General features: G+C 38.5%; 1 protein-coding gene across 3 annotated transcripts in view; it reads right to left on the minus strand.

The window, feature by feature from the left end:
• Window positions 1-25,613, minus strand: part of LOC135784994 (uncharacterized) — a 242,196-nt gene that overhangs the window by 11,301 nt on the left and 205,282 nt on the right. For 2 of the 3 annotated variants that reach the window (XM_065294575.1, XM_065294573.1), the window contains exon 2: window positions 21,513-21,954. In XM_065294575.1, coding sequence (XP_065150647.1) covers window positions 21,513-21,954 — 442 coding nt within the window. Of the gene's footprint in view, window positions 1-21,512; window positions 21,955-22,050; window positions 22,517-25,613 lie in introns of those variants that run through there. The other variant, XM_065294574.1, reaches the window with a different exon arrangement.

Genomic DNA, 25,613 nt, shown 5'->3' on the forward strand with positions numbered 1-25,613 from the left:
AGTAAAGTTTTTGGCTACTCTTTCCACCTCTGTTAAAATCTTCATGAATCTAGGCTGAGTTTGCCACGTTTAAGCCTAAATAATCAGACAGATAGCAGCTAGCTATCATAGCTTGCAGACAAGCAGCCTAGGCTACAATTTTATTGGTAGGCATTAGGCAATGTTTGCTGATTTTAATAAAGACCCTGTTATTCTCAGCCCTTCATATAGGCCGTGAGTTAAAAAAAAAAAATTGGGGGGGGGGGTGCCCTTTATATAGGTCAGAGCAACTGCCCCTAAAAAATCCTGTGCACGTCCCTGCTTATGAGGCACACCCGGCCGAGTATAACAGCCACAGACAAGTCTCCGTTATTTAATTTTAAAACGTCTATTTAGAATAAGTAAAGAATGACTGTGCTGCTGCAGTGAAGCTATTAGTGTGAATTAATGAGATTATTATTGAGAAATAATAAGGGAGGATGTGTGTGAATGAAACATGAGACAGTTTAAACGTGCTGAATGTGTGCGCGTTATAGTTTCAGTTTGCACGTAGCCAATCAGATTCCAGAACCACATCTGTTGTATAAACTTTATTATTTTGGATCATATGTTTTTTAAGTTTTGTCCGTTTTTGTGACTGGAATACACTGTAAGGACAATAGGGCTGTCACTTTTGAGAAAAATCAAATTCGAACGGATTTCGAATATCATGCAATGTATCCGGATATATTAGAATATCTGCCCCCCCCCCCCCCGGGCGCGCATCAAAAACCCACCGTAATGGAGATTCAATCACAAAATTATTAACAGTGACAGTCATAAACTGGGCTGTCTGGATTACCTTTTTACTTAATGTTTGAAACAGCAGGTTATCAACTTATGAATACAAAACTTATATATGAAAAAATGATTCAGAACAGTTACAGACAATAACGTGACAACTTAAACAGCAGCAGGAGTATAGGAGCCCAAACGGAATTTGCGCCCGCATATTTCGGCAGAAAACTCCGCGGATTTCTGCAGATTTAATGCCCGTCATTTACAAGCTCACATATCCCACGCTTGAGCGTGTTTGTGAGAAGTAATCATTGACAACAAGGACACATACATAGCCGTTTGTGAGCCGCGTTTGTGAGCCGTCAGTGGAGAGTACATTAACCCTGCGCGTGCTGTTTGCTCGCCCGTTTTCAATGATAGAGAGCACAAACCCTTTGATACTTGAGATGAAATCAAACTTACCGCTGAGTTAAGCAGATCTCACTTGACTCTGTCGTCTATGTGACACGTGACAGTCAGCACATTATCATTTAAAATCCGTTTACAAGACAAATGCTGTTGTTGTTTAATATAAAGTTTACATTGCGTTGTAAAAATAATAAAATTATCTTCATTCATGCTAATTTCATAATGCGAACGTATTAACACAAGCTTTTATTCTGCTATAATATTTAACACTATAAACATTAATATGTCATTTTATATACAAACTATAATTCTATCTTCACATGCACATTAGGTTCATGTTAGTCAAATTTGATTCCCTCTCTTGCGCACAGTTGCCGTCGTCGGTCTCACTCTCAGCCTCCTTCCTATTACGAGGTGTTACTGTAAAAAATGCATTACATATGGCATTTAAAAAACCGGATGGTTTATTTAAAGTTCGAATACGGATATTTCACGTCATGTTCGAATGCATATTCGAATATCGAATAAAAAGTGACAGCCCTAAAGGACAAAAGGACTGTGAAACCCCTTCTAATGAAGAGGTTTGACTACTTTAGTAAATTCTGTGAACACAAATCTTAATGCTACAGACAGTTTAGTATATTAATGAGAATTGTGTGTTTCTAATTTTATGGGTATAATAATTTCAATTGTATGGGCAGGACACTTTTCTATAATTATTATATTTTAGATTAAAGATCATATTACATGATAATGCCATGTGCACAAAGCAAAGTTAAAAAAAGAAATGATTGAGAACTTTACTGGTTTGTATATAAAGTCAGTTAAACCTAAACAACTTTGGTATGACAAACATTCACCCCCCATCAAGGACATGAGCATACAGTCATTTCAGGTAAGATAAAGGCTCTAACAAAGATGATTTTTTTATATGGTACTGCATTGTATAGCATTAATTTTAACAACTTTATGGTACAACTTCAGCCACAAAGATTATGCAAACTGTTTAAATAAAGGTTTTGACTTTCAAGTAATAAAGAAATACCGGATATATATCGGATACCGTCATTCCTAAAAAAACAAACAAAAAAAAAACAATACTGGAATATAAATTTTTGCTCATACCGCCCAGCCCTACACTAGACAAAACAAACTGTGATTAGTTGTTTGAAATGTTGGTCAAACAACCTTGTGGGCTCAGCCTCAGTATTGAAGGTCTGGCTACGTGAAACTAGATTTAATTTGGCGCTACGCAGAACGTTTGGTAGACCCCGAAGCTGCTGCCAGGTGCCGCCATTTGTGCCATTTAGAAGTTCAGCCGACGCTAGCCAATAATTTCCTAAGCCAAATTGAGCCGCCAGCTGATAAAGTTTGGCTGAGTCGGCTAGTATTTGCATCAAAAAATAATTCTATCACATAGAGACATACACACACGGAATATATAAACAATACACAGAATCTATTTTCCGACTGGTTTCATAACAGCACAGTCTTGTGCTCGCTCGTTGCTACCATACACAGAGCCTGCGGAGGTCGCATATGCAGCGGGCATACGTCATCAAGCCTGGTTTATTTAAGTTAAAGGACAAGTTCGGTATTTTAGACTTAAAGCCCTGTTTTCAGATTGTTTATGGTCAAATAAAATGGTTTTGACTGAAATTTCGACATTTTCGGCTGCCCTGAGAATTTCCGCGTGTTTGTGTTTCAGCTCAGACCTCTACAATGGGTTTAATGGTGCACTGGAACAATCCTTCCTAAAATGCATTAAACTTTCGTTTACAAAGACGTGAAACTCACCGAGTGGTCAGGGGTGTTCACTGATATGCTCACACAAAAATCGCTGCAAAAGATCCTTTCCAACAGCTGTTTTAGCATTCGTTGTTAACTTGTGGACCTATTTTTCCAAACGCCTCACACCCGTACATTCTTCCGCTTAGAGCTTGAATAATAAACACTCCAGCCCAGGTGGTGGCGCTAATCCGCCTTTGCCAATTGCAAGAATAGAAACAAAGTTCCTGGCGCGGAGTAATACCGTACCTCACAGGACGTCTAATACAGTCAATGGAGTTGGTATAAACTACGATAAAACCTGTTGGAATGCGTCTTTTGGAGTGATTTTTGTGTGAGCATACCAGTGAACACCCCTGACCACTCGGTGAGTTTCACGTCTTTGTAAACGAAAGTTTAATGCATTTTAGGAAGGATTGTTCCAGTGCACCATTAAACCCATTGTAGAGGTCTGAGCTGAAACACAAACACGCGAAAATTCTCAGGGCAGCCGAAAATGTCGAAATTTCAGTCAAAACCATTCTATTTGACCATAAACAATCTGAAAACAGGGCTTTAAGTCTAAAATACCGAACTTGTCCTTTAAAGGAACAGTATGTAGGATTGTGGCCAAAACTGGTATTGCAATAACAAAACGTGTGGCTAAAACTGGTACTGCAATCACACAGCTGGTGGCCAATATACCAAACGACAACATAAACATCAGTTGAGGGCTGCAACTCCACTTTTTAAATGACAATATCCTGGCCGGACTGCTGTTGTCAGTGATATAAGTATTTGAAATGAAAAGGATTTCTTAATGTCTAGTGACATTTCAAGGCCATTTAATGATTAATTGATATAAATTCCTTACATACTGTTCCTTTAACTGAGCATTACATTCGCAAGCCATATGCATATTACAACAATTTACGATTAACTAAGAATAATAATAAACTTTATAATTGTTAATATTTTGAAATAAGAAAGTCTTGATGACGTATGCAGCGTAAAAATGCGACCTCCGGAGCCTGCAGTCTTCGGATTGGGAAACGGCCAGAAACTCACATGTGAATTGACGACAAATTAAAATTGCTCGTTTTCCGTACAGAAGGTGAAATGGCGGAAAGAAGCAAGCAAGGTAATTTTGATCTCACTTCTCACATACTTTCCTAATTCCTATTTACTTTTATTTTTAACTTAGACCTACCCAGACTTTTGTTAAATCTTCAGGGCATGGTTGCACAAACAACTGAATCAAAGATTGATGTTATGAACCAAATATTCTGAAACGGAGAAATTTATAGCACTGAACATGATATTACTGCAGTAACAAACCACCGTTTCCACATTGCTAATTCACGACGCATGCTTCAGTGTACATTGAAGTGAAATGTGCAAAACTTTGTCCAAAATAATACTGATAACAGTGTGTGTTTATATTACAGTTTTTCTCAGTCTCATTTTCTCATTGCTTGGAAAGATTGAGATCTAGTTAATCAGTATAACATAGACATCTGTAGACATGTAGTGGCAGCTTCAGCCATTTGCAGCTATGAAAAGTTTGGCGGCTGCAGCAGCCATTTAGGTTTTGGCTGAGCCGGCTAGCCAGCCAATAACTTCTTCAGCCAGCCATTATTCTCATAACAAATGGCTTCGGGCTCTACCGCTTGGTGATGTCAAAGTACAGCATGAGCAATTCAAAGCAGACTTCTCCGTGTGATCTCTTGAATCGCTCTCCCTGTACTTTGATGTCATTCGCCTGTCGGTTCATGAGGCGCCACACCAGTTTGACCTTCAATCACTTTTGGAGTAATTTGATTTCATACGCTGATCGGATCACGCAGTTCAGCAAATTTATGAATGAAAGTGAGTCACAAAACGATGCTGTTACGCATCCTCACGCTATTTAAAGTGGGTATATGGAAATCCTTGACCTTTCCTAGTGGGTATACGGTGTATACCTGCATATTACGTAGACTACACCACTGAAGAAGCATGAATTGAATTTGAGATTCTGTATTTTTTATATTCACACAGAGACAGAAGACAGCTGTGAGTCCTGTTATGAAAGCCACAGCACATCAAATAAATCAAATTTTGGAAACGTATTGTTGGAAACCATTTTAGCATAGAGCAGGAGACTTGGATTTCCTCAAGCAGTAGTCTTTATTGCCGAAAGTGATCTTCAAATGAGAGCACAAAGCTCAGGCGCTGCATTCATCCAGTTGAACATCAAAGTATTGAAAGGAAGAAACTCTGCCACTCCCAATCCTTCAGTTTAACTAACCCCTAATTCCATCAACATTACTATCTCATCCACTGTCTCACTTAGACTATTTCATTATCATAGAAATACAACCCCAAAACAGAAAAAGTTGGGACACTATAGAAATTGTGAGTAAAAAAGGAATGGAATAATTTACAAAATCTCATAAACTTATATTTTATTCACAATAGAATATTAATAACATATCAAATGTTGAAAGTAAGATATTTTGAAATGGCATGCCAAATATTGGCTCATTTTGGATTTCATGAGAGCTACACATTCCAAAAAAAGTTGGGACAGGTAGCAATAAGAGGCCAGAAAATTTTAATGTACATATAAGGAACAGCTTAAGGACTAATTTGCAACTTATTAGGTCAATTGGCAACATGATTGGGTATAAAAAAGCCTCTCAGAGTGGAAGTGTCTCTCAAAAGTCAAGATTAGCAGAGAATCACAAATTCCCCCAATGATGGCGAAAAATAGTTTTCTGAGTTTCTAAGAGAAAAATTGCAAAGAGTTTGAAGTTATCATCATCTACAGTGCATAATATCATCCAAAGATTCAGAGAATCTGGAACAATCTCTGTGCGTAAGGGGTAAAGGCTGGAAAACCATACTTGATGCGCGTGATCTTCGGGCCCTTAGACGGCACTGCATCACATACAGGAATGCTACTGTAATGGAAATCATAACATGGGCTCAGGAATACTTCCAGAAAACATTGTCGGTGAACACAATCCACCGTGTCATTCGCTGTTGCCAGCTAAAACTCTGTAGGTCAAAAAAGAAGCCATATCTAAACATGATCCAGAAGCACAGGCGTTTTCCCTGGGCAAGAATCATTTAAAATGGACTTTGGCAAAGTGAAAAACTGTTCTGTGGTCCAACGAATCAAAATTTGAAGTTCTTTTTGGAAAACTGGGACGCCATTTGATCCGGACTAAAGAGGACAAGGACATCCCAAGTTGTTATTAGCGCTCAGTTCAGAAACCTGCATCTCTGATGATTTGAGGTTGCATGAGTGCATGTGGCATGGGCAGCTGAAACATCTGGAAAGGCACCATCAATGCTGAAAGGTTTATCCAAGTTCTAGATACATATGATCCCATTCAGACGTCGTCTCTTTCAGGGAAGACCTTGCATTTTCCAACATGACAATGCCAGACCACATACTGCATCAATTACAATGTCAAGACTGCGTAGAAGAAGGATCCAGCTACTGAAACGGCCAGCCTGCAGTTCAGATCTTCACCCATAGAAAACATTTGGCGCATCATAAAGAGAAAGATGCAACAAAGAAGACCTAATACAGTTGAGCAACTAGAAGCCTGTTTTAGACAAGAATGGGACAACATTCCTATTCCTAAACATTGGTCCTCCTCCAGCTGTTCCTTATATGTACATTTAACTTTTCTGGCCTCTTATTGCTACTTGTCCCAACTTTTTTTGGAATGTGTAGCTCTCATGAAATCCAAATGAGCCAATATTTGGCATGACATTTCAAAATGTATCACTTTCAACATTTGATTTGTTATCTTTATTCTATTGTGAATAAAATATAAGTTTATGAGATTTGTAAATTATTCCATTCCTTTTTTACTCACAATTTCTACAGTGTCCCAACTTTTCTGTTTTGGGGTTGTAGGTTCACACCTTAAGGCCGCGGTATACTTGTTTTTCTGCGTCTGACTTGCGCACGCGTCAGCATAGCTTTCAAAGTATACTTATAGCGGCTAAGCGCGGATGGCCGTGTTCAACATGTACGCAATACAAATGATTTCTTATTCAAATTATTACCTTAACAGGCCGCAGGGCAGCACTGATTTGGTGACATTTACAGTACATTAAAACATTAGGATAGGTGAAGAAAAGTAGCGGATCCACTATTGCAAACACAGTTTAGAACAAACAACAAGAAAACAAAGAACAGAAATCAAACATTATGGCGACAATTCTCCACAGTTTTCTGTTCTTGGAAGAAGTTAAAATGAAAGAAGCAAAACGATAGTGTGAGTGCAAATGCTGTCTATTTCCTTTGTATAATTGTTTGTAGTGGAGTGTCCTGTATAAATATTTTCACGCGGACATCCCTAGTATACCTTCGGCTTAAGCATAGGTGTGATTGGCAAAGGACAAAAAAGCAGGAAAATATATGGCACACCTACCATGACGTGGCGACATATATACGCATGCACTCACGCACACACACACACACACACACTATAAAATGAAATACAGTTGAAATATAATTTTCCCTGACCATTATGTAGCCTTGCCACTGTTTCAGACTGAACAAAATCAGTCACTTTGTGCATTTAAAGGTAAATATATCAGTGTGGTGCATTTTAAGAGTAAAAATAAGTAACTAGATCTATGAGGATTTTTATGTTTTTGTAAATAAATGTGTGCCCTTTTAGTAAAATCTTTGGTTGCATATGGTAATAATAATAAGGCACACAAGCCACATACACAACTTGATAAATGAGATTTGTCATTGGTCAAAACATGTTTAATGTTTATAGAATAATTAGTGGGGGCATTTAATACAGATTAATTATTGATTACAACACGCTGAATTTAAAGTGGATACTGTAACACTAAAGTTATTCAAATGTTGTGACTTTCTGGAAAGGCAGTCAAGTGCATTTGTCTTTTGCATAGTTCTTTTGGCACAGTTGAGCTACGCGTTTCACACACACACACGCACGCACACACACACACGGGCAAACCAGATCCATGAATGTGTTTGTTTGTCATTATATTATTCTGTAATCGCAAGATTCACAAACCATTAAGAGGAGCAAATACAGGCGTGTGTTCGTCAGGATGATGTTGGATCCGATTCGCGTATATGCGTGCGTTAACCTAAGTGATTACAGAATAATAATGCAAGCAAACGTTTTGACACAAACGCAACTTTATATTGATATTGCGAGACAGCATTTCACCTCGACAAGAAATCTGATATTTACATTACTGGCATAGCTTGATTTGAAACGGACAGTTTTGTCAAAGCAGCAAACACCTGGCTGGCTCTCTTAATTTTGCTGTTTGTCTCTGCCTATTCCTTCTATCCATGCCCAGCGCCACTGATTTAAGTCCTTTATATATAATGTCGTCTTACCTAGGCTAGGCTTCATTTACTTAATCTTCATCCTGCTGACAACTTGTTGTGACTTTTCCGCAGCCGCGCGGCATCTGCAGCTGGATCTCAGCCACACATCAAAGACCCCTCCCCATTCTACCTCTGATTGGCTAGTTTGTTAGTTTGGTTGAGAGTGAAAGATGTGTTTCTCTCATTCTATTTGTAGGCGAACGCATGATTTTTTTTAAATTCGCAGCCAACACCACACGCCGGTGATCCGACTGCAAGCTTTTTGGTGAGCTCTGCTTTCGATCGTGACAAATAAATAAACTACTTGCGGAGTGATATGAGGTCATTTATAACGGTGCCTTGCAACCCCCCCCCCCCCCCCCACATACACACAAAAAAATTGGATTTGCATGATTCACGAAAGCCTCATTTTCAGGTCGGAAAAGCCGGAATTCCGGATTTATCCGGAAGAATCACACCCCTTAATAAGGGCTCTTCGGGTATCTTGCGGCAATTTTAGGTCCTCTTTCTGGGAACGATCCCAGAACATTTACGGGACGTCTTTGCATTCACACAGAAGCTTGTCTGCCAATTTTATGGGTATTTTCACTGTCACCGAAGTTTTGGTTTAGCTCTCAAAATGATGAAAATGTACATACAACAAGACGCAGAAACACTTTTCTTAAACTAGCGCTTTGGGTATAAGAAAGGCACATTAGAAATAAAATGTATTATTATTAATATTATACAATAAAATAAAAACAATCACTTAAAATGACTTAAAACTAAAAATAACTTGAAATTATTTTTCAACAGTATGCATCTACATGTTTTTATCATTTTGTTTATATCGTATTAGAATAAAGACAAACATAACTAGTGATCAAATACAAAATATTAGGGCTGCACGATTAATCGCATGCGATTGTCAAGCGCATCTCATCAGTAAAGCCAGTTCCTTAATTTAGTAGTAAATCGGCATCAACTGCTTTCAGATGGAGTGGCATTTAACAAACAAAGAGCCGTAGTTCACTGAAAAGCTAAGCAATATTGCAATCATATGAATTCGATTTTCCCAGCTTGGTGACACTTTTAGAATGAGATTAAGGGCTCTATTTTAACGATCTGAAACGCAAGTGCGAAGCGCAACGCGCAAGTGAGTTTGTGGGCGGATCTTGGGCGCTGTTGCTATTTTCCCGGCGTGAGAAATAACTCTTGCGCCGGGCGCAAATCAATAAGAGGTTGGTCTGAAGTAGGTTCATTATTCATAGGTGTGGTTTGGGCGTAACGTCAAATAAACCAATCAGAACGCTAGCCAACATTCCCTTTAAACGTAAGGGCGCAAGTTCCATGGCGGGTTGCTATTATTATGACGGATTTACCAGGCGCACGCCAGGAGCGGTTCACAGCCGAGGAGACCGACGTCCTTGTACGGGGGAATCCCACGCTTGCCAGCATAAATCGGGCACGCCGTGTAACGGGAGGTGGATCTGCCTCAGGACCTGACGCCAGCAGAGGACATCGCTGCGTCCACCCTCCCGCTGAAAGGGTTTGGGGGCTTTGAAATCGGACCCAAGAAACGCAAGCAAGGTCCAACCCCAAAGTACTCTTACAAATCAAGTTCATATACATTAAGGTTTCTTATGAAAACATTTTAACTATTATTTACATAAAATAAACGTAATACAGCCACACAACAAAGTTATGAAAATATTTTAATCGTTGCATGAGAATAAATACAAAATATCACCACAATGCTCCCCACTATGATTCCCCTTATCTCGTGTATTAATATTTTTAAGTGTAACAATTTATGATTTGCAAAAATAACTGTTGCATCTGTGTAGATTAGATAAGCAAAGTGTATGCGCGTTGTGCACGCTACACATTATGGTCAAGCATGCGCCCTTAAAATAGCATAATGAACCACGCGCAACGCGCCACTGACTTTAGACTAGTTTTTTTTGGTTAGTAGCGCAATTGTTTTTTGAAACTGCAAAATAGCATAAGAGATGGTTTGCGCCACAACACGCCTCCTTTTTGCGCTGAACCGCCCAGGGAGCGCAAGTTCATTCACTAGTTTGCTGACGTGCATCTGTGGAGGGAAAAACCCCGCTGTGCGCCGGCGCAAAATACGAATGATACATGCGTCACTGACAAAGTCAATTGCGCTGGGTGCAAGATAGGGCCCTAAGTGTTTATTAAAGCCTACATGCCTGTTGCTAATTGGGGTGGTTTCCCAAACAGGGCTTATCCTACTGCCAGATCTTGGACTTTATTCGTCCTGCATGTTCTTTGAATGAAAAGGTCAGACAGCGTAATAAATTTTTTTAATGAATCTCAAATGAAGGATTACAAAGCTCTGGGTCACAGCTTTCCCTGCCACTACACAAAATCAATGCGAGTCAGCCGACAGTTGAGCTGCAAACATCTCGCCTATCCCTCTGACTAGGGATGCACCGAAATGAAAATTCTTGGCCGAAACCGAAAATGAGGAAACCAAGGCCGAAAAACCGAAACCGAAACACCGAAATAAATTATTATGCCAATTATTAGTACAAATGCATTTATGGCTGTGTACTACCTTTACTAGGGGTGTGTGACAGATCACAAAACTCACGGTTCAGATCACATTACAGTTTTTGAGGCACGGATCGGATTATTTTTCAGATCAGCAAAAAGGGGGTGGGGAAAATCTAATAACAAATAAAGAAATTACAAACATTTATAAAAAAGAACAAGGCTGCACATTAATAAGGGCTAACATTAGGTACAGAAATCGAATTAAATGAGTCATAACACTGTCTTTATTGTATAAATTAAATATATTATTATTTTTAGAGCTATTTGTCTCTTTGTTAGACTTAAGTAATTGAGGTGTCTCTTTAAATAAGCAGAGACTGGTTTATGACTGTAATCTATATATACACTTAAGACATAAATAAAAGTTTTTATTAGAAAAAGAATACTTTGGAGATAATTTTGTTTATATGTGCCCTGTCAATAACAGAAAGATTTTACGTTCGCTTGTTTGCGTCTCACTCATGTGTGCACTATTGAGGGCACTTAAACGCGCGCACACACAGAGAACGAAGGCGAATCCCAAACAGCGCAGCATAAAAACGTTACGTTGTTTTTCATTGCTTTATTCGGCACATGTATGTTAATGGACTATACAGTATGAGACACATTTGCGCGACTCTCTCTAAAGTTTACACATCAAGAGTTCTGATCTTTGAAGGGCGTACTCACTGTGATGATCACGTCTGGACCGGACACAACCGCATGTGCCTCTGTGCGTACTTTAGCGCCTTTTTGCGGTTAAATACATCCACGCCGCCTACATGTTGCTTCAGACAAGCACGTGCAGGGTGCGGTTTCTGTTTGCGTCATCACAACATTTCGGCCGTATTGTTTCGGTTGAAAGCCGAAAATGCTCTTTTGGGCTATTTTCGGCCGAAAATTTTCGGTGGCCGAATATGCGGTGCATCCCTACCTCTGACCCAAATATTTAACGTCTCCTCTGAGGTTAAACCTTCACTTCTGCTTTTTAAAACTCCCTGTTGCACAAATAGCTGTGCAAATCATGTCTGCATCCTGTTGTTTTCGCACCCTGGCTGACTGAGCTGACTTTCTATAAATCAATAAGCTAAACACACACGCACACACACACACACACACACACACACACACACACACACAGCATAGTCTCCTCTGCAAACATAACCTCTAAAGGTCAAACTATATCATCATTGCGCAATAGATTCATATGTAGGGATGGGTACCGAAACCCGGTATTAAACTGGCCCCGGGGCTAAATTATGAAAGACGGTAGTATCAGTAAGATCTGACGCTATTGGTTCTGCTTTCGGTCCTGGAGAAAAAAATTAAAATAAATGTACTACGTATTCTTGCTTAATAATGTTTTCGTGCACATTTTCTCTCACCAAACATTTCTAATTTGCGATAAAATCAAGACGTTTGTCTGTGAGATCAGAGAGATCTCTCATGCGCGCCGCGGAAGCTCTCTGTCACACACACATACACAACAAAGAGCGTGGCGCACGTCCGCACGCAAATGTATAACAGCACACAACTCCTGCTTAATTCAAAGAGTGACGATGGCGGATAGAGGAAAACGTTCAAAAGTGTGGTTATACTTCACAAGAGTTGATGCAGACAACGCTCGTTGTCATACAGGCAGTGTTGGGTAAGTTACTCAAAAAAAGGAATTAATTACTAGTTACTAATTACATCTTCAATCATGTAATTAGATTACTTTACAAATTACTCTCTCCAAAAAGTATTTAATTACTTATTAATTACTTTCTAAATCATATTTAGTACATGATACAAGGATAGGCTTGAAATGGCTCGAAGAAATAATATACCAAAGGACATCAATTATTCTGGTCCCACTTTAGGGTCCAGTTCTCTCTATTAACTAACTATTAACTAATTTTGCCTCAATATACTCCAACTACACATGGATTAAAGTGAAAAAAATTCTTCTGACTGAAATTTTTTTCAGGCCAAGTCATATTCCTTTAACTAAAACTTAAGGTAGGCCAGACCAATGGCATTTTAAGGGGAGATTTTTTGCCGTTAATTCCATACTAAAGTCTCCTGCAGCTGTAGTTTGCATGGCATTTAAGATGAAGACAAAAAAGCTAAATAACTCACTATATAAAAAGAAAACATGAATATCACCACCTTTAATGAATCTTTTATTAATTATTTATGAATTCATAAATGTATTTATTTTAGCATTTACTAATAGTTTTTTTTAAAATCAAAGTTGAAACTGTTAACATTAGTAAATGCACCATGAAATACTGTCAATTACTGTAATGACATAAACAAGAATTAATTAATGCTTATATACTCTATATTTTTCATTGTTTGTTCATGTTATATAATGCATTTACTAATGTGAACAAATAAAACTTTTTCATATCATATTATTCAGTACACATAAACGAATAATCCAGGGTCTGTTCTGTTCACACAACAGCTCTAATACAGTAACGTTATGTATGAATATAAACCGTGAACGAGCAACTCGAGTTAAACTCGTGTATAATTCGCACAGGATAGTGACAGTTGTTAATTAAATGACTGTACCTTTATCAACAAATTATTATGTTACAATAGAGGGAGCGCTGATGTGCTATTTTATGCGCAATGTTTCTGCTGTTTACTTTCTCCTAAGACCTAAATGGTCGTGTTTATATGAGGAGCAAAGACGGGATTTTTGACGCATATTTGTATTTAAGGCCAATAAAGTAGCAAAAATACTCACAAACTCAATGAGAAGCGAATGCGCAACTTGCATACTCCTCTAACACAGAAACAGCGGACGCATTTACTGTTTTTTGTGTTTGAATGGCTTAAAATCGCTTGTTTTTAAACTGCGGTGCTTAAATATATGTACAAATCTTACGTTATTGTGACCACACGCAAATGCAACTGCAAGAACCGACAGGTACGATGACATCAAAGTGCCGCGAGAGCATTTCGGAAGCAGTCTCCTCTAATGATTCCTCGAATCGTTCTCTCACGGGATTTGGATGTTATCTGCCTCTTGGTTCTTGTGGCGCCACATGAAGTTTACCCACGAGTTTAACAAACCCGTTGTATCAGCCACTGGCTAGATGAGCATAGCAATCAAAAACGTGACGCGGATGATCACGTACGGCAGAAATCATTTACCCCCAAAATACAGGACCACTAATCATATAATCAATACTGTGCAAAGACACGTAAGTTACCTGGATGTATTGGTTGTTTTAGCCCACGAACTGAAAGGCTTGCACTGGTCTTTTACACCTTTATCAATCTTCAAAACATCGGAGCCTTTCTGCATTATAAGTTTGTCCATGCTAGCTGAAATAAAGTTTTACCTCAGCTTAATGTGATACACTCAGAAAACCCGGAGTGGATCCGGTGCGTAGTGATTACAGAACGCTTACAGCGGAGAGAGGAACGTGATTTGGCTCCACTCCAGGCTTTGATCACATCCAACTTAAAAAAGGTGAATACACGTCGTCTTTATGAAAAGTGAATTTAATAATTTTGCAATTGACGGAAATCCGTCTAGCGACGGAAAACTTTAATCCATGATAGTTGCTTATTAATACTAAAGAAGTTGTTAGTTTTAAGTATTGGTAGAAATGGGGAGGGTTAAGAATGTAGAATAAGGTTTTGCAGAATCAGGCATTAATATGTGCTATTAAGTATTAATAAACAGCCAACATCTCATTAATATTAATGCTAATAATAATCAACCAGTTAATAATGAGAATTGTAAACTAAAACCATGTTGAATCCACTATTGTATTAGTACTATACATAATTGTTTTAGAGTCCATACACAGTATTTAGTTACATCAGAAGTAACTGTAATTAGATTACAAGAAAAATAAGAGTAATCCCTTACTTTACTTTTTCAAAGGAAAAGTAATTAAATTACAGTAACTAATTACTTAGTAACTAGTTACACCCAACACTGCATACAGGTAAGTTCAACAAGATGTTTGCATGTAAAGGCGGAAACACAAGCAATCTGTCAAAGCATCTTTCAAAAGTGTATTACGTGCAGTCAGAAACTGTCCCAATTCAAGGGCTGCGACCTTCTAAGCATGCAACCTTACAAGGGCGAGCACTCGGTCTTTCAAGGTGAGAGCCTCAGAAGTCCGCGAAGAGAACTGAAATGAGACGGTCTAAACCTCGGAAGACCTATAATTTGCGTCACCTGCTGCACGCGCCCACCGCGCCTGTCAGGCATGTATGCTAAAATCATGTTGAATCAACGTTGTTCACCTCATTTAATATAAATGTACCATCTCCCTAATTGGTTTGCTTACCTTACGTTAAAATTCTGTTGATTTCTTTTGGGAGAAATGACGTTATGCATTCAACATATTTTCTAACGTAGACTAACTGTGTTCCGTACACTTTCGGGCTTTTCCGCAAGCTTTCGTCTACTCCTCGATGTAACTTGCTCAAAAGAAGCATGTTTGTGTGCGCATTCTCTGGGGGAAGGCCTATTGTATGATTTACACTTTGATTGATGTCTTTTGGACCAATAGTTTTTGAGAAAAGTGAGAAAAAGTACCTCCTCCGCCTGTGTACGAAAGATGATTAGGGAAAACGGTGTTCCGTACATGCTAACAATGATGTTCCGTACAGAGCGCAAAACTTGATTTCAGCTACGAAAATGGACATTAAATATGAAATAATGTTTTATTTTACTTGATTGTGATGTTTTTTAATTTGTTAAAGCATGATGAAAGTTAAGTTAAACATAATCACTGCATACAAGATGGTACTGACAGACGTGCTATCCGACTGGCTCTATGCCGTCATCGGATGCAACCGACTTTAAACAATAAATACTCCAATTTCAAATATTTTTTTCAACAAAAGGTAATATATTTAACAGTTTGTGATAAAAATCATTCATTTTATAAAGACATAAATAAAGTGTGAAGCATAAATTAAACCGAAGTCCACATTTTTGCTGCCCCACTTGTCTCCCCCTGAAGCTGCAGTCTGTTAGCATAAGTCTGCCCACCGGCCGTTTTCAAACACAAGAGGCGCACCCTGCAGATTTACTGAATAATCACTGAAACAGTTTGCATGAGGTTCTCTTTCCTGGTCGTGGATAAAGATGGGGAAATGAGGATGACACAGATATGAATTTTGTGTGTGATCTCAAATTATTTATTGAGTTATTGGCAGTGGTGGACAGTAACGAAGTAAATGTAATTCGTTACTGTACTTAAGTAGTTTTTTCGCGTATCTGTACTTTACTCAAGTACTTTAATTTTGGGAGACTTTTACTTTACTACATTTTAAAGTCAAATATCTTACTTTTTACTCCACTACATTTTAAAAAAATCGGTCGTTCCTTTTTATTTATCAGTGGATAAAAAATGTAACTGGGCAAACTAAAGCTGCACAAAAAAAAACTAAGATGCACACGTGATGCGTCAAACCACCAATCAGGGTACAGCATGCGCTTCGTTTTGAACTTGTTTTGGTTGCCGCGCTGTTTCAGGTAAGCTACGCGAGTCACGCGAGTGCAGCAGCCAGCCAATGCATCGTTTGGAGAATGAAACTGCATTCAAAAACAACGGAGGAGATAACTGACCCGTCACAATAACAATGGCCTTATTTACGCAAGTTTTTTTAAGTCCTTGTATAAAAGAACGAGTCCTTCGTGTCTTCTCTGCCTGCCTTGAAACTGTGCTATTTCGTTTTAAAATAATACTATTTCAAATCTAAGGAAACAAGTAAAGGTAAGCCATTTTTATTCTGGTTATATTTTTAAATGAGCAATCTTAACAGTAGCTTGCAGAAAACTGTTAATTGTGTTGCTAAAATATATACGACGTTATCATGAATGAACTTTAAGCTATGCAGGCTGAAGCTATTTTTAGCCGTATAGTTAGCTGTTTCACTTAAGTTCATTGTAACTGAAGCTCAGTGCTCTGTTATTTTGAAATGACAATTAATCACTATCAACACTGTTGTAAAATATAAATGACATTTTGACTAGCCATGCAGTGTTTAATGCTTAAACAGGCAGGTGGATTGGAGTGCTCCCTGTTTGGGATTGTTATTGTTATTTTCAAAAGTTTTGCTTCCAAAATATATAAATACATTTAATTATGTATTACAATATACATATGACATGCTAAAGCACATGAAACGTTTCTGAAATTATATTCTGTAAGGCTTGTTTTATTTGTCAAAGAAAGGGAGACTGATTTCTAGATAACGTTATGTATTTAATGTTTTGAATCTTTTCTTTTGCAGAGAAGGCATGGTACTGTAGCCAACATTAAAAGGTATGTTACTGTAACATCATCATGGAAAGAAAACCTGGAGAGTGAGGAGGCTCCATCAACCTCCAGATAGTAAAAGAAAACTCATGTGAACCTGTGCTTAATTCAAGTTCTTATTACACTTAAACTGTTAAATGAGACTTACTGCTCTCAAATCCTGTTATTTCATTTGGTGCTAAAGGAAATTTTTTGTGTTTAAGGTTTTCGGCTTATGATCATTTTAATAGACATCAGTGTCTGATTTATTAATGTCCTTCTATTAATAGATTGGTTAGCCAAGAGAGTTATTTCACATAATTTGAGTTTTGTGACAAAAATGATACGGCCATAATAAATCACAGTACTTTTGTACTTAAGTACATTTTGAGGCAGATACTTTTGTACTTTTACTCAAGTAAAAATTTTAAGCAAGTACTTCTACTTTTACTTGAGTAATATTTTACCCTGGGTATCTTTACTTTTACTCAAGTACATGATTTGTGTAATTCGTCCATCACTGGTTATTGGCAGTTAAAGTTCATCTGTACAGAACATCGTTGTTAGTCTACGTTACTTGTTTTAAAATCCTAAATAAAGAAAAATCAGTATGTAAACATTTATTTGGCTAAATGCTCAGCACTTCAAGTTAGTTTAAAAAATAGCCTACATATAAAGATCTTATTTAGAGTATTTTTTCTGCAGCTTTCACACTGGTGCATTAACAAATATATGTACATTATTTAGAAATTATATCCAGAAATTAATTTGTAATGATGAAAACTTAATCATGTGAACATAGGTTCATGATCAAATGTTAACATTGGCCAAAGTACAGATAAGAATACTGTTAAAGTACCGGACCGTTAAGCAGTACCGGTAAGAGTAGTAATACCGTTAAAACCTCAACGATACTAGTGCTGCCACTAACGACTAATTTTCTAACGACTAATCTTTCGACTAATTTTTCGAATAGTCGACTATTCTAAACGACTAATTAAAAAAAACTCAAGTGTTTGTTATTTCATTATGTCCATTTTATTTTGAACCCACCGGTGTCATAAACAATATGAATAACTTAAATGTTACCAAATAAAAAATTACGATGTAAACAATATAAATAATAATAAAAACTTCCAGTGCAAAGTAGATGCTTAACAGAAATATGAAATGTTTCACTACTACTCTTTGATCTTATATTGCATTTTAACACAACTGAATGCTATTTTACATATTATCTGTTCTGTTGTAGCCTATAAAATAGTGCCTAAACATGACCCATCACCTCGTTTTTATCCAACCAGCTGTTCCTTTAACTGCTGCTAAAATCCTGATTTAGATATGCAAAAATCACCATACATTTACATTGTAGCTTTACTGCTGTTGCTCTTCTCATAATTGTCGTTGTGTTTTGAGCCATTTCTTGATTTTAAATGCGAGTGATATAGCGCAGACAATTCGGTGCAAATTCAGAAATATAAGAGAATACACTGTTGTTGTTACATAGACTACAGAACACGGCATACAGCATCATAGGGAGGGAGAAAGCTCGCACACAGACTCACACTACTGCTAATCTTTCTTCAAGTCATGTTAACTTGATCAGTCGTCTTTGTCAGAGACATCTGTGAATGTTGACGTTTACGCAAAAAAGAAAGTACATTAAAAACACTGCCACCTTTTCACTGTCACGTAAGAGAGAGGCGCGCGCGGTCGAGGCGCTGCAAGCAACATGAGTGAGAGAGAGAGAGAGAGAGAGAGAGAGAGAGAGAGAGAGAGAGAGAGAGAGAGAGAGAGAGAGAGACGCGCAACAATGAATTGAGCCGTTTAAAATAGTAAAATAAAAATGTAAATGGGAATCATGAAAAATCTATTTGTTGCGTCCAGTGTTGATTCCGTGGCGGAATCACGAGCAAACATAGCCTTTAACATCCAAAGACAGAGTCATTGTACTTCTCAAAAGAGTTAATAAAACAGTACTGACTAGCTCGCCATTCCATTAATAATCATATAACAGTTACTTACGTTGTCCTATTCTCTGTGGGTGTATCGTCAATAACTCCCGAGTGTTTTCGTTTGAGATGCTCGTGCATTGTCGTTGTGCTCCCGTGATAAGCCAGCGACGTTTGGCATGGTGTAACAGACCACTCTTTTATCACAACTTGGCTTAAAATACTTGCATACTTCGGAAGCTTTCCGACTCATAATTCCATAGACTCACCTGCCACCGCCAATTTTTCAAAATTAAAGCAGTGAAGGCAGGGGAGAGGGAAGAAAGATGATAGCGTAGCAGATTAACCAGCAGGGCGCGCACAGCGCACAGACTGGTGTGGAGGTGAATTACATTGAGCCATTTGAGACATGAGACAGAATTACAGTGGGCCGTTTGAGACGGAAAAAAATAAATATGCGACTCCTCGACTAAAAAAATTGCCGTCGACAAATTTTCATCGTCGATTACGTCGACTACGTCGACTATTCGCGGCAGCACTAAACGATACCCATCCCTATTCATATGTAAGCTTTGATCATACACAACAAATAATAATGTTAATCATAAGCGTAACTTATTAAAACTATGTGGTAAAATGCTAAATATTAATACTCATAACTGCTTTATAGTAATGATGATTAAAAGCAATGCAATTATTAATGATGCAAGGATATAATGTTGATGTCAAACGGTTTGGCACGTATGGTTGGGTTGCGATTTTGGTGCTTTCGTGTGTCTAGTGAATAGTATGCCATACCGACCGTTTGCCACTGAACCTGCATTAACAACGACAGTGGGGCCTCCAGCCTTAGTCAAACGGGTTGGCACGTATGGTTGGGTTGCGATTTTGGCGCTATCGTAAGTCTTGTGAATAGTATGCCATAAATACCCGTTTGCCACTGAACCTGCATTAACGACGACAGTGGGGCCTCCAGCCTTAGTCAAACGGGTTGGCACGTATGGTCGGGTTGCGATTTTGGCGCTATCGTAAGTCTTGTGAATAGTATGCCATACAGACCTGTTTGCCACTGAACCTGCATTATCGACGACAGTGGGGCCTCTAGCCTTAGTCAAACGGGTTGGCATGTACGGTCGGGTTGCGTTTTTCACGCTTTTGTGTGTCTTGTGAATAGTATGCCATACATACCCGTTTGCCACTGAACCTGCATTAACGACGACAGTGGGGCTTCCGGCCTTAGTCAAACGAGTTAACACGTATGGTCGGGTTGCGATGTTTGGCGTTTTCTCGTGGTCTTGTAAATGGTATACAATATAGACCCGTTTGCCACTGAACCTGCATTAACGACGACAGTGGGGCTTTAGGCCTTAGTCAAATGGGTCGTCAGGTTTCATTTTCTCTTAAAGATCGGAAGGTGACCCTTATTTACCATATATACTATAATTTGCTAAATCCTCAACTGTGGATAACATAATTATGCCGCAATAGTTAGTCTGTCTGGAACTAAGCTGAGTTAAACCACATCACTGTGTGACACTTCAATACATATGAACGGCCGCTACGCTAATACGATTTTGTTTTTCTCTCCCTGTCTCGTCCTCGACCCCGAGGACAACAAGACAAACAGACCCAGTCCTGGTAGATGTGAAAGTCGGCACACCTCTGATCTACTGGCCGTCCTTCAACCTGATGCCCAGCTGATGGCTGACCAACGATCACATGCAGAACCCACTTAATCTCCGCTAAATCTCCTTATCCGTTCTCCCAAGGGTTTTTCCCTCCTAGGACTTATTTTTCCTTGGATAAAAGCCCGGGGTTTTTTTCTCCTAGGGGGTTTTTCACCCCGGGGAGGCAGCCTTTTTGGGCTTTACTTAGCTTCCTCTTCTAGACGTTACTTTAGTAATACGTTCGCTTATAATATTGAGTCATAGCCGCAGCAAATTTAACTGCTTATGCTATCATGTATTTTGTTGTGCTATCTGTCGTTTTTCTGTGCTTTTCACTGCTTCTATTTAAGTAAAGCTGCTTTGAAACAATTGACTTTTGTGAAAAGCGCTATATAAATAAAATTGAATTGAAAAAATGTGGGGAATGTTTTCTTTTTCCTTCACAGACTAAAATGTTTAAGCTGACTTCATTTAAAAACACCTTGTACTGATGTATCTTATAATATTACTGCCATAGTTTTGTCTCAAACTGCATGCTTGTATTGTTTTTTTGTAAAATCTACTTAAATACCTTAATATAACTAATGTCTAGTACTGGATTAATCTAAACTCTATCCTAAAAACTTACCCTATAAGTAATAAAGATAAGATATATTTAACTCCTTTTAGATTTTTTTGCGTTTTTATTTTTTGACCAAAAACCCCTGTTTATAAAACAGTTGCTAACGTGACAGTTAAAAATTGTATAACTATAATTAAGAAAGCATACCTGATGAAATTAAATCATCCACATGATTGTCTTCATCAGTGTGATCTTCCTCTTCTGTGGGTTCTGTTTCAATCTTCATCATCAGGTTCGTGCAGTCGATCAGTTTGACTGAACACATCTTCAGTGTGGTCTGCAGGAACTGCTGCTGTTCTCCAGCGTTACAGACAGAATCCAGAGACTCTGTGGAGGTTTGATCAGTAGATTCCTCATCCTGTAAGCCCTGATTACTGTCACACACAGTGTCCTGAGCGTCTGTGGGCTTTGACTCAGTATAACGGAGTAAAGTGAGACCGAGCTCTGAGTCCTGTGTGTGTCTGGATTTCTCTTCAGAGAGTTTAGAGTCCAGCAGTGGCTTTGGTGTGCGGCTCTGATCTCTGCTCATCCACACTGAATCCAGACATCCATCAGTCACATACACTGAAGATTCACAACAAACCACATCCTGACAACACAACACACTCAGTGTAAGATTATAAATGATTTAATGTTGTTAAACAGACAGAGTGATTCATGTAAAGGATGTTTAAGCTGTACAAACCTCTCTCTTCACTTCATCTCCTCTTGACCTCAGTTTTGCCTCCAGTAACGCCACATTTTTCTTCAGCTGAGAGATTTCTGTGATGAAATCATCAATATCGAGCATGGACAGATCAGTTCCTACTGATTTACAACACATCTCGTCTGTCATCATCAACATCTCAACACTAAAATACTCAGAGGCAAGACTCTGTTTACACTCAACAAAACACTCAACTTTTAGTTTTTACTGTCTACTAGGGATGGCTGCCGCCAAACTAACGTTTCGACCATAGACAGTAAAAGAAATGGACACAGCGACACAAGACAAATAGAAGCTCACACTTCCGGGGGGTCGAGCGTACTGCGCAGACTCAAACTGAGCTTGGTGACGTGAGCAACCTGTCTGACAATTGTAAGTCTTCTAATAGCTGTGCCAAGAGAAATCTGAATCACCCACCGAATCTTGCAGAAACGGCGAGCGTGAACAGGAGTAGGCTACATTTTGTATTAAGTATATTTAGTATTCTGATTAATAACTTTGTCATTTTGCATAGTATTTATTTTAAAGTTTAACGCCAGTACGCCATGTTCTACATGCGCTTCTCCTCCTGTCCATACGGTAATTTCTCTACTGTGCGACAGAGAGTCGCGTGGTTATGACGCAATCTTCTTCTTCTTCTTTGGTGTTTAGCGGCAGCTTGCATCCAGTTTGTTGCACTACTGCCATCTTCTGCTCATATTTGTCTCCTCCTAAATTCTCTTATCCAGTCCAGTTTCTTTTAAAAAGTCAAAAAAATAACTTGCTCCTTGTCCCTTTTCCGCTAAATATAAGATATTTTTAACACTTACATCTATTTGCTCAATACTCTGTAGCTGTGCCATCACTTCTTGCCTTTCCTGATTATATTTTCCACATGATATAAGGATATGCTCCACAGTCTCCTTTTCCTGACAATAATCACACAAACCTGTTGGATGCTTTCCTATAATATGAAGAGTGCTATTTAAGTTGCTATGTCCCAATCTTAATCTACTTAAAATGACTTGCTCTTTCCGGTTTCTCCCCTTACCTCTATTGCCACCTACAGTACTTTGTATGGAATAACAGTGTCTTCCCTTTATTTCATTACTCCATTGCTGCTGCCATTTCTCCATTGTTTCACTCCAAACTATACTCTTACCTTCTGATTTAGCTAATTTGATATGCAGTTCAACATCTTCCTTTTTTACTGCCTTTTTTGCTAGCTTGTCAGCTTCCTCATTTCCTTTAATACCTGAATGTGCCGGCACCCACATGAAAGCAACATTTTTCCCCTGTCTGACTGCTATCGTGTAATTAAATAAAATCTCATAAAGCAGGCCCTGATGACTTTTAGCAGCACCCGCCTCAATGCTCATAAGCGTCGATACAGAATCACTGCATACAACAAACTCTTGATTATTATTCTCTACAATCCACTGTACTGCCATCATGATAGCACACATTTCCACAGCGTATACACTCAAATGATCAGATGTTCTTTTGCACATTTCTATCTTATACTTAGGCACCGTCATACCTAAACCCGTTATGTTTCCCTCTTTTGATCCATCCGTAAAAATCTGAATATATGTCTTATATATGCATTCCCTCCTCCTGTGATACTCCGCTACTGTATCTGATGGCTCACCACTCCGTCTAATATTTAGTAGCTCTTTATCCACTTTTGGATACTCTAGTAGCCATACTGGTCTATTGGGCCATATATTATTTTCTTCAAATTCTATATTATTTATTCTCATATCAGCTGCTATTTGATCTCCTGTCCATCCAAAGCTTTTCCTGTTTCCTTTTTCCTTCTCCCAGCTTGCTTGCAATACCTTTTTTGTTGAGTGGCTGTCACTATGCCCTCTCAAATTGATCCAGTAGTTAGCTGTTAATTGATTTCGGCGTAACTCTAATGGCATCTCCCCAGCTTCTACCTGCATTGCACACACTGGCGTAGTTCTTACTGCTCCAATACAAATTCTTAAAGCTCGAGCTTGGATTATATCTAGTTCTCTTAATGCAGTCTTCGATGCTGATCCATATGCTATACATCCATAATCTAATCTCGACCTTATTAGTGCTATGTAAATATACCTCAGAGCTGTAATACTAGCTCCCCACTGTAGCCCTGAAAGGCATCTCATGACGTTTATAACTTTCTTACATTTGTCAACAACCTGTCTTATATGATTCTTCCATGTTAACTTAGCATCAAATAAAACACCCAGAAAGCGAAAACACTCCACCTTTTCTAGGTTGTTCCCATACAGCTTTAACTGGTATTCTCCTACCTTTTTCCTAGTGAAAAATACTACCTTAGTCTTTTCAACTGAGAATTTAAAGCCCCATTCATCACCCCATTTTTCCACTTGGCTAATACCCCCTTGCAACTTCCTAATTATATGTTCAATATTTCTTCCTCTCTTCCATAATGCTCCATCATCAGCAAACAAAGACCTACCCATATCTCTTGGTGTACTTGTAAATACATCATTTATCACAATGGAGAACAGCGTTGGGCTTAATACGCTTCCTTGGGGTGTTCCATTTTCAACCACATGCTGCTTGGATAACTCTATTCCTATTCTCACTTGAATCATTCTTCCCTCTAGAAAGTTTTTAATCCAATTAAACATTTTCCCCCCAATACCCAATAGATGCATTTTGATTAAGAGGCCCTCCCTCCACATCATATCATACGCTTTTTCCACATCAAAAAATACTGCCACCACCATTTCTTTGTTTATTTGGGCTTTCACCACTTCATCCTCAAAGCATATTATTGCATCCATTGTACCTCTTCCTTTCCTAAAACCACTTTGACACGTAGCTATTAAACTCCTGGATTCCAAAAAATGTATTAACCTTTCATTTATCATACGCTCCATAATTTTACATACATGCGACGTCAGTGCTATAGGCCTATAATTTTCTGGTTTACTATCATCCTTACCAGGTTTCTTTATTGGTATTATTATCGCTTCTTTCCAGCTTTCTGGCATACTACCTTCTTCCCACACTTTATTATACAACATCAGTAACTTTCCAAGACTCTCATCACTTAAACGTTTTATCATATTATAACATACTTCATCCTTACCAGGAGCTGTGTTTCTAGCTTTCATCAGGGCTCTCTTTAACTCTCCCATATTAAAGGGGGCATCAAACATTTCATTACCACTTTCTTTTCTACCTAATGCATGCCTATATTTCTCTTTTGTTCTTTCCCTATCACGTCTTCCTTTTTCAGACAGGTTACCAGAGCTATTTATTCTTGCAAACGTATTTGCCATCATCTCCACTTTCTCTTTGTTTGTTACCGCTACCTCTTCACCTTCTTTCAACACAGGATAGCTCCAGTCCTTCCTGTCCCCTCCCATTCTCTTTATCATCTTCCATATTTCACCTACCGGCGTTTCATATCCAATTGTGCTACAATATTTTTCCCAGTACTCTCTTTTTGCTTGTCTTATTGTCCGTCTTACTACTGCCTGTGCTTGTTTATACTGGATCAGGTGTTCAAAATTATGGGATCTCTTAACTTGCTTGAATGC

This window comes from Paramisgurnus dabryanus, chromosome 19 (genome assembly GCF_030506205.2).
Source record: "Paramisgurnus dabryanus chromosome 19, PD_genome_1.1, whole genome shotgun sequence".
NCBI lineage: Eukaryota > Metazoa > Chordata > Actinopteri > Cypriniformes > Cobitidae > Paramisgurnus > Paramisgurnus dabryanus.